Source organism: Triticum dicoccoides, chromosome 5B (assembly GCF_002162155.2).
Source record: "Triticum dicoccoides isolate Atlit2015 ecotype Zavitan chromosome 5B, WEW_v2.0, whole genome shotgun sequence".
In the NCBI taxonomy this organism is placed as follows: domain Eukaryota; kingdom Viridiplantae; phylum Streptophyta; class Magnoliopsida; order Poales; family Poaceae; genus Triticum; species Triticum dicoccoides.
Window position 1 is genome coordinate 602,917,864 of NC_041389.1, and position 10,765 is coordinate 602,928,628.

Consider the following 10,765-nt stretch of genomic DNA (forward strand, 5'->3'; position numbering starts at 1 on the left):
AAAAACCGTTCTCCACACTAGTCGACCTGAGGAACATGTAAAGAACAAACTTTGTATAGCCAGGATAGCAAGGCGAAACACGAAAGTAGTAGCAAAAGGTATTTTTGAAGTTTTTTTAGGCAAGCAAAGATGCATGCAAAGAAAAAGACAAAAGTAACTAGGTAAGATAGATAACAAGAGTGTGGTGAGACAGTATGAAGGACATGTTTGTTAAGTAGAAGACTCCCCGACAATGCTGCCAGAAATCTTGCTTACTTCCACAGGAGTTGTTGGGATTCTTTCAAATGTAAAGGTGAAGCAGAATGATAGAAAGTATTTCACTCAGTTAGAGAATCAAGGTTATCAATCTAGTAGGAGTCCCTAACTATAAAAGTGAACGACACCTGCACACAAAATATACTCGTCCCCAACACGGTAAGAGGGTTGTTAAGTCCCTTGTCTTGCTAGTTACTATATTAAACTGCAAATGGTAGATATAGTTGATAGCAATGTTACACGACAAAGAAAAATAGCAATTGTGATAAATATTTCAATAATCACTTTTGCTTCGGTACACCCCCTTAAACACATTGACCGCTGAGATATCTCAAGAAAAAAGGTCTAAGAAGGACCACACTAGCCAACTAAGACATCCTAATGCTTGTGCATATTTACTTCTTTTTTTATTTTCTTCTACATCACTTCGCAGCTAGGTCAGCCTATTGTTCAATCGGTCCTTTTATCACTATTTATTTTTCGTTTTTTCCCTTTTTATTTTTTATTTTTTAAAAAAGCTCACACTTATAAGCTTTTGTTCAAAATTTTAAAAAATGTTCGCTTTTAAAAATTTTATTCATAAAATACAAATATTCACATTTTAAAATAAATTGTATAGATATGTTAAAAACGTGTTTGTGTCTTTCAAAATTGCTCAAAATATCATAACACGAAGATATTTTAAAAAGTGTGAACAAAATTTTGAACATGAACCTTTTTTAAAAATACTATAAAATTTGAAATTTGATGCAAAAATCAGAAAATATGAACAAAAATGAAACCAATTTATTTTGAATTTCCTTATACATTTTTTGTATTTGTTTAATAAAAATTAATACAGGATTATTTTCTAAATTCCAAATAAATTTTGCAAAAACGAACATTATTTGAAAAATGCAGAATTGTTGAAATCCTAAAAACTTGGCATAGTGCCTTGAAATGGTGATACAAGGCCCTAGAAATTTTTTGGGCCATTTGAACGATGTCCAAAAAAGGTACTCTGAGATGGAACCTTCCGCCCAACCCGAATACCCTACTTGAATTTTTTTCCATTTAAATTCATGAGCATTATCTTAAATTTGCAAACTTTGTTTTCAAATTCAAAAACCTTTTTCCATATCTAGTAACTCTTTTCAACTTCTACAAACGTTCAATAAAAGCCCATATTTTTTTTCAAATTCATAAACACTCTTTTTCAAAATTAGTGGACTTTTTTCAAATCAGAGAATCTTGGGCCGGCCAACAGCAACCGACGGAAGTGATGCCGTCGCCTGGTTGGGCAAGGCCTGAGCGTATTTTTTTCCTATTCTATTTTTCAAATTTTTTTTACTTTTTCGTTAATTTCGTTTTTATTTTTTGAAATTTATTATTCATTTCAAAACATATTTAAAAATTTTAAATATTTTTGGAATATCAAAAATCGTTATAGTTTTCAAATAGTTTTTAGAAATTATAAAAATGTTCTGGAATTTGAAAAAATGTTCCCATTTTTTAATATTTTGCTCATAAAGTTAATGAATGTTTGTGTTTAAAAATGTTGATAAATTTTAAAAAAAGAATGTGATCTGCAATTTGTGTACAACATCAATATTAGACAATTTATTAACAATCTTATAAAAAGTGTCCATGTTTATAAAATTTTCATACACAAGTTGAAATACCGAAATTGTTGAAAAAATTAAAGTACTAATTCGGATATAAGAAAATGTTCATGTTGACTGATAATGACAAAAAATGCAAATAACAAAAGCCTTGCCCTACCGGCCTACTCAAACCATCATCTTTGAACATGATGTGCTTCTTGACATGGATGAAATGACACCAAAATTTGTGAACATGTGAGCATGCTCATGGAAGGCCTGCATGCAAAATTTGAAGGAATCGGACACCGAACACCGTAGAAATTGCATAAAATGGCAGAACTCAATGAAATTTATTATGGATGCTTGGTATGGTGATGCTAGTGTGTGAAAAAAATTGGGTCCATTTTATTGATGTGAAAAAAGGTGCATCCAGACTTGCCCTATTGGTCTACCTGGACCACCACCGTTGAACATATTGTGCTTTTTGCAATGCATGAAATGACACCAAATTTTGCCAGCATATGGGCATGCTCATGGCAGGCCTCCATGCATAATTTGAAGGAATTTAGACACCGAACGCACGTTGTGTCACGTTCGGCTAGTATTTTAGGGGTTTCTCACCGGGAAAAACCTAGAAAATGCATAAAATGTCAAAACTCAATGAAATTTATCATGGATGCGTGGCATAGTGATGTTACTGTGTGCAAAAAATTTACGACCATTTAATTGATGTGAAAAAATGGTGCAACCAGACTTGTCGTACCGCCTACGAGAACCACCACGTTTGAACATGGTGTGCTTGTTGACATGCATGATATGACACCAATTTTTCCTAGAATTTGGGCATGCTCATGGCAGGCCTCCATGCAAAAATTGAAGGAATTCAAACACTGAACACGCGTTGCGTCACGTTCGGCTCGTTTTTTAAGCTTTTTCGCTGGAAACTCTTAGTAAACGCATAAATGTGAGAACTCAATGAAATTTATCATGGATGCTTGCTTGGTGATTTTAGTGTGTGGAAAAAAAATTGAGTCCATTTTATTGATGTGAAAAAGAGTGCACCCAGACATGCCCTACCGGTCTACTCGAACCACCACCTTTGTGTGTGCTTCTTGCTATGCATTAGATGACATCAAATTTTGCCAGGCCTCTATGCAAAATTGGAAGAAATTCGGACACCGAACACATGTTGCGTCACGTATGGCTAGTCTTTTATTGTTTTTTCACCAGGAAAACCCTAGAAAATGCACAAAAGGTCAGAACTCAATGAAGTTTATCATGGATGCTTGGCATGGGTATGTTGTGTGTGGAAAATTTTGGGTCCATTTTATTGATGGAAAAAAGTGCATCCAGACTTACCGTACTGGCCTACCCGAACCACGACATTTGAACATGGTGTACTTATTAACATGCATGATATGACACCAATTTTTGCTAGCATGTGGGCATGTTCATGGCAGGCCTCCACACAAACATTAAAGGAATTCAGACACCGAACGCATGTTGCGTCATGTTCGGCTAGTTTTTTTTAGGTTTTTTCACTTGGATTCTGGGAAACCCCTAGAAAACGCATAAAATGTCATAACTCAGTGAAACTTATCATGGATGCTTGCCTTGGTGATGCTAGTGTGTGGAAAACATTTTGGTCCATTTTATTCATGTGAAAAGAAGTGCAACAAACTTGCCCTACCGACCTACCCGAACCACCACCTTTGAACATGGTGTGCTTCTTTCCATGCATTAGATGACATGAAATTTCGCCAGCATGTGGGCATGCTCTTGGCAGGCCTCAATACAAAATTTGAAGTAATTTCGACACCGGACGCACGTTGCATCACGTTGGGCTGCTGTTTTAGGGTTTTTTCACAAGAAAAACCCTAGAAAATGCACAAAAGGTGAGAACCCATTGAATTTTTATCATGGATGCTTGGCATAGTGATGTTGATCTGCTAAAAAAATTTGGGTCCATTTTATTGATGTGAAAAAAGTGCATTCAGACTTGCCCTACCGGCCTATCCAAACCACCACCTTTGAACACGGTGTGCTTCTTTCCAAGCATGATATGTCACCAAATTTTTCTAGAATGTGGGCATTCTCATGGCAGACCTCCATGCAAAATTTGAAAGAATTCGGACATCGAACGCACATTGTGTCACACTTTCAGCTAGTTTAGGGGGTTTTCACTAGCAAACCCCTACAAAACACATAAAATGTCAGAACTCAATGAAATTTTTCACAAATGCTTGCCTTGGTGATGTTAGTGTGTGGAAAAAAATTTGATCCATTTTATTGATGTAAAAAAAGTGCACCCAGACTTGCCATACCGGCCTACCCGAACTACCACCTTTGAACATGGTATATTTCTTGCCATGCATGAAATGACATCAAATTTTGCCAACATGTGGACATGCTCATGGCAGGCCTCCATGCAAAATCTGAAGGAATTCAGACACCGAACGCGTGTTGCGTCACGTTCGTCTAGTGTGTTAGGTTTTTTCTCCAGGAAAACCCTGGAAAATGCACACAAGGTCAGAGCTCAATGAAATTTATTATGGATGCTTGGCATGGTAATGCTACCATGTGGAAAAAATTTGGGTCTGCTTTATTGATAGGAAAAAGTGCATCCAGACTTGCCCTACTGGCCACCAGCTGCATATTGCGTCACAATACATGATGGGTGTGGCCCATGGGGTTCATATGGGCTTTGACTTGGATGCTCTGATCCAACCAGCTGTTGGGCTAGACTCTCTTGCCAGGCATTTTAAAAAAAGATTAGATAGATATGGTGATTAAGTTCATGCCTCTGATAAAGCCCTGGCCCAGATGATTTTAATGGTTTTTTTATGAATAAGTGTAGACAAATAGTCTGTGACGACTTCTATAAGCTAGCACATGCTTTTCACTCTGCTAATTTGGCAAACATTAATTCATCTTTTACCAGTCGGGTTCCTAAAAATCCTATCCCTGAATATGTAAATGATTTTAGGCCCATATCTCTTACTAGTGTTGGTCTTATATTTTTACTAAACTTTCTGAAACAGATTTTAGATTGAGATCTTAAGATGTATCCATAAAAACCAATATGACTTTTCTTAGATCAAGGGCTATCCAAGACTGCATTGGCTAGACTTTGGAATATATCCATCAATGTCATGCTTGTAAACAACCAATTGTAATTCTTAAGCTTGATTTTCAGAAAGCTTTTGATTCTATTGAATATGAAATTGTTTTGGAGATAACGAGATGCAAAGGTTTCAATCAGAAATGTATTAGCTGGGTTAAGAAATTATGATCTTCATGTGCATCTTCTATGTTCCTGAATGGGGTCCTTGTGAGGCAATTTATTTGCAAAAGAGGAGTTAGGCAAGGGGACCCTTTGTCTCCTCGGCTATTTGTCTTGGCTATATGTCATGTTTTTGTTTGTAAGCTTTTGATAAATGTTTCCTTCATATTTTTAAACAAGTTAATATTTTAAAACTATTTTAATATATAAATTAGAAAAACCAAACGCAACAACTCATACCAAATCAAGCGACGAAAGCAGAAGGGTTAGTTGCGTTGAAATAATGAAAGGCAAGTTAAAAGGAGAAGAAGGAAAACATGTCTAAGTTGAAATGAGCATTTTTTAAGCTTAAAAAAATGAGCATTTTACATCCACGAGACGAGGCCAAGCCCACAACCGGATGCCACGCCAGCCTGAACTCAAAATGGTCAAAAATACTCAACTGCAGCAGCGCGCTCCCGCCAGCCACTCTACAGCCGCGTTCCTGCACGCGCACCTCCACCAATGCGGCGACGACGGCAACCTCCTCGGCCGCGCCAATGCCGCCGCGCTTATATCCGGCGCGCTCGCCGCCTCCTTGCCCCTCGCCGGCGCGCTCATCATCTCCTACGCTGCGATTGCCGACCTACCCTCCTCCGCCTCCGCCTCCTTCACCGCCCCCTCGGAGGAAGACTGGAACTCACCCTCCCGCGCAATCTCTGCGGCTTCCCTCCCATCCTAAGCTCTGCGCGCTTACAACCCGATGCTCCGCTCCGCCGTGAGCCGGGAACCTTCCCCTTTGTCCTCCACGCCGCCGCTGAGGCGCACTCAGCCAAGGGCCAAGCAGTCAAGCTCCACGCCGCCGCGCTCTGAACCGGCCACCTCACGGACGTGACGCGCGTGGGGTGTTTGATGAAATGCCCGTTCCGGATGTAGTCTCGGCGTTCTTGGCCAACGCAACAGGATGCTAGATGATGCGAGGCAGGCATTGGTTAGTACTGTATGATGGAGAGCGGGCAGCGGGGTCCCTGTGAATGTGGAAAGCTTGGTCTCGGTTATGCCTGCTTCTGCCAGCCTTATAGCTGGATACAGAGTGGCTACGAGCTTTTCTTGTCAGGGATGGTTAGCTGATGGTGCACTTATATGGTGGTACGTAATCTTCCACTAGGAATGCATTCTATTTAGCAACATAATATTACAAGTTCACCCAGCATGATAAATATTGTCATTGTAATAGCGAAGGAATACATACGATGAGTGTGATTGCTTTTAGAAGACTAGTTGTGGATGTCTGCACTGTATGACCTGACAAGAATCACATTAAGATGAGTAAATATTTATTGGCGCCTACACACCTTTGCTTATGGAGTCTAGCCTTGCAATGAAAGAGAAGGTAAGCATTCTCAAACAATTTTTTTTTAATCTCTTGACATAAATAACTTTGAGCAGTTCTGAAGTTCTGTTCAACTCTCTGTGTCCATACAGCCATTGGCATGCTCAATTCATTCTCTGCATAGTAAAGTTCCTTTTGCTAGCTCCTCAACTTTGAATCGTGAATGCACCAGGGATAAGCAAGAATATAATCCTGGTGTGCTAATAGAACAATTTTGTAATCTGTAAAAATATCATGCTCAGAGATGATAGTACAGATGAGTAGGGGCTGAGATGTTAATTTGTATATGGGGAACCTTTAGATAGAAAATAAGCTATGTATCAGTAAACTGTTTTCAAATATCCACATCCCAAATCTGCTGAGTCGTTATTAGCCGACTCCATTTATCCAATGAGCTCATGTCCTAGTAGGTTGAAAGCTCTATGACAGAATTCTCGGTTTGACTACTTGGTACAGAAGTTGGCCACTGGTACATCGATTGTGAAGCACCGTTTGCTTAAGTCACAGCTAACTGATGTAATCAGCTTGTTTTATGTAAGTCAAAAGATCAGTTAACAAGGGCACACACATATGTATGTCTTCGTCAAATCGGTCGTCTAATGTGAAGATTGCATATCGGTTATCTATACCACCAAACAGACTAGCAGTTATGTATTCCCCTGAATTTCACAACATAAAGAAAAAAGCAACCAGGAACATATAAATAATCAGAGTTTAAGGTAGGATGTAAGAGGTGTAGTTTCTGCACTCACAATTAGCTGATGAGGATCATTTCACCGGCAAGACTAGCCCACCATATTGTGGTACTCTTCATCGGGAGATGTCTTCTAAACACCCAAGCTACCGCTATACTATGTTAAGTTATACGTCAAATTTCCTAGGTTCTCCTGTCCCGCAACTGCACCTCTAGCGCCACCACTTGTTTCTTAAGATGATCAATTATTGTTTCCAACTCAACCTTTTCTGCTTCTCGAGCTTGAGACGCCTCTCTAATCATTTCCGTTGTTCCGACTTCCCGTCCTGGTTGGAAAATTACTTGACCTGCATTGGTGGCTCTTGAATCTCTGACCTGAGCATCTTTCACCCGCTCGAATGGTCTAAGATAGTAGAGTGTTTTAGTAGAAATGACTCTCTTGCCCAGTTCATTATTTCCATGTGCTAGACCATTATAAGATGCATCATCATTGTTTCCTAGAAAAAGGAAGAGGAAAAGTATGCATTAACCTTTATACAGTCTTTAAGCGACTCCATTGCTAGATATGAGGATGAGATATTTTCATGTGCTATTTCATTACCTTTGAAAACAGTTGAGTTTTGTCTGTCCACCTTCGCTCTCTGATCTCCCTCTGCCATTACATTGCGTGCCTGCATTTCATCAATGCGTCCTTCTAAGACATCAACATTAGTTTGAACATTAATGGCATGAGTTACTTTATTAACTGGTCCTTGTCTGAGGGTGCTATCACTTTGGGCAGCAGGAAGCTCATAATCACAGTTTTTTGGCACCATGATATCCTTGGACTCGCTGCAGTCCTGCTCATCTCTTCTTATGGTGACCAGATGTCGTTCGAATTCTTCATTTGGCCGATCTGAGTTGGATGTTGCCATCGTCAACTTGGACAATTCCATATAAATTGCGCTCGCCTCGCTATCCTTTCTGAATATTTCATCCAACTCATTACCACTGATAGCCCAGATGTCTGGAAGATTTGAATACATGTCCGCTCCAATTGCAGCTCCAATGCCTTTGTTGCTTCTAGCGCTCGGTGCACCCTTGACTTCACCATGTTCTGAACTGAGATTCTTTTCATCATACGTAACAACCGAGCCTGATGCTTGCTTTTGAAAATGCTCATTCTTGGTGACTGGCCCACACAGTGGTTTATCAAATTCACTCACCAAAATTGCCTCTGCATCAGAGATAGCTTTCTCAGCAACTTTGCGTGAAATTGCCCTACGCCTACCTTTTCCTGCCCATCTTGGCACAAAATCCTTCACGGTTTCTGAATTTTGCTTTGCCGTGTCATCTTCCAGAATATGCGTCTCTTCCAGCGGAATCTCGTCCTGCTCTGTATCATCTTGCAGGCTCATCCCAGCCTCCAAGTGCCGCTTTTTACCGCATCCTACAACAGTAACATGAAGTTGTTTCATCCTTGCAGCATTAGCAACGGCAGCAGCGCATGCCGACGAGTATTGCTGCCACCATTGTGCGTATTCAACCGTCACGCCCGGATCGCGCTGCGGAACGAAGAGCGAAACATTTTCAGGCTGCATCTTGTATGTCGCCCACGCCGTCTTTCGACTTGAGTTGGCACGGGCAACAGTCCCAGGCACGTCCTGGTCGAAGCCGAGCTGCCTTGCGACGCGGTGCGGACAGTACTGCTCGATGCATTGCATGCCGACAAGTTCGCAAGGTCGGAGGCATTGCGCGAAGGATTGCAATTCCTTGCTTGTTGCTACTTCATGGCAGTGCACCCAGCAGCCACCCTTGCCTGGTGGCAGAGCAATGCTACTGCCTCCGTAAGGCCTCCATTGGAATGCCTCCGGGGACATGAACACTGCATGGATGTGCCCAGGGTCAAGCATCCTTCTGATATTGTACCACTTGGCAGCCCTCGGCATGCCGGGATCGCCATCGTGGGAGTTGATGGCAGGGCAAAGCTCCGGGAAGCGCTCCCAGACCCATAGCTGGAGGATGTGCAGTGGCGCACTGGCCACGAACGGCTGATGGCTGGCGCCCAAGCTTAAGTGGTGACTGAGCGCGGAGAGGTCATTGTAGATGTTGGCAAGTACGGCAGGTGCGAGGGCCGAGCACCTGCCGCGCGCCAGTCCGGCGGCGAGGGGGAGCACGTCCGCTCTGACCACGTCGAATGACTCCACCGGAAGCACGTATCTGGTCAACCACATGGCCAGAAACGCCCCGTGCTCGAGCAATGTGGCCACCTCGGCCTCTCCTCTGCCGTCGCCAGCGGCACCGGCACCGGCACCGGCACCGTTCTCCTCGATGAAGTGCTTAACCCACAAGGTATAATTGACTTTCTTGCTCTTGCTCCAGTTGAGCGCGATCCGGACGGCTTCGAGCGCGTCCACGTCCCCGCGGAGCTCGTCCGGGAGCCGCGACCACACCGGCCCGCCCAGCAGGGGCAGGCCCCCGAGCACGGCCATGTCCTCCAGCGTCACCGTGGCCTCACCCCACGGGAAGAGGAACGTGTTGGTCTCGCCGGACCAGAAACCCGCGAGCTGCAGCAGCAGGTCCTCGTCCCGCCGCACCCAGCCCGTGGTCGCGAGAAGGCCGTCCAAGATCCCAAGCTTCCGCCACAGGCGCTCGTGCCGGGGGCGAAGCTTGGCCACCCACCGCCTCCACAGCTTCGAGCAGCCGGGCCAGTCCGTCCACTCCACCGTGAGCTCGTCGGCAAGAGGAACAGGGTCGGCATTGCGTGGCGGGGGTGGCAGAGCGGGGAGGGGAGCAGCCCCCGCGCGGGGGAGGAGGAAGTGGGCGGATCGGGCGGTGGGGCTGGAGGGGTCGGCGCCGGAGACGATCGCGGCGGTGGATTCCTGCACCAGGAGGCCGCGGAGCTCGTCGTCGGTGGACATTGCGGTGGGGTTTCTGGGTTGGGTTGGGTTGGGGTTTTCACGGCAGGAGAAAGGGAGCAGAGCGGAGCAGAGCAAGGCTGTGTGGAGTGTGGAGTGTGCCGTGTGGTCAGTGGCGCTTCTCCGCAGGCGCAGGGTGGGGGAAAGTGAATGCGCGTCAGTAATTTCCCTACGCGGAGGACGAGCTTGCACAGGACAGGACAAGGAGGCGGGCACTGATGTGACGGGTGGCAGACGAACTGGGCTCTGGCTGATGCAAAACTTGATCAGCGCGGCGGGACGTGCCATCGGAGGTGAAATTAGGATCTCGATTTTTGGACGTGCATCGATGGTCTTGAAGCATTTTTGGGCAGTGAAAATATATCAGTGCTGTAGCTATCCTACAGTAGACCGGAAAGGTGACACATTCTCAGACATAAAAACCGCGCAGACACACAAACTTTCCGAAGAAATACCGATTCACTGTAAATCCGACTGTCAGATTTTTGGAGGCTCTTCCTTTGTTTCTCGCAGATTCTCATCCACCAGTACAGCTGCAAACTGAATAATTGGACACTTTTACAGAGCCCACATCTCACTCACTTGTATTTCCATCTACTACCCCCGTTTCAAAATAGATGACTCAACTTTATACTAAAGTTAATACAAAATTGAATCATCTATTTTAAAACGGAGGGAGTA

At 43.6% G+C, this 10,765-nt stretch overlaps 1 protein-coding gene across 1 annotated transcript; it reads right to left on the reverse strand.

Moving 5' to 3' along the window:
* Positions 1 to 6,994: 6,994 nt before the first annotated feature.
* LOC119311968 lies at positions 6,995 to 10,203 on the reverse strand. The gene is made up of 2 exons (XM_037587683.1): positions 7,789 to 10,203; positions 6,995 to 7,684 (listed from the first exon to the last, which is right to left on the reverse strand). Exons 1-2 carry the CDS (start codon positions 10,085 to 10,087, stop codon positions 7,371 to 7,373), a joined length of 2,613 nt encoding a protein of 870 aa, XP_037443580.1. The 5' UTR covers positions 10,088 to 10,203; the 3' UTR covers positions 6,995 to 7,370.
* Between the last annotated feature and the right edge of the window lie 562 nt (positions 10,204 to 10,765).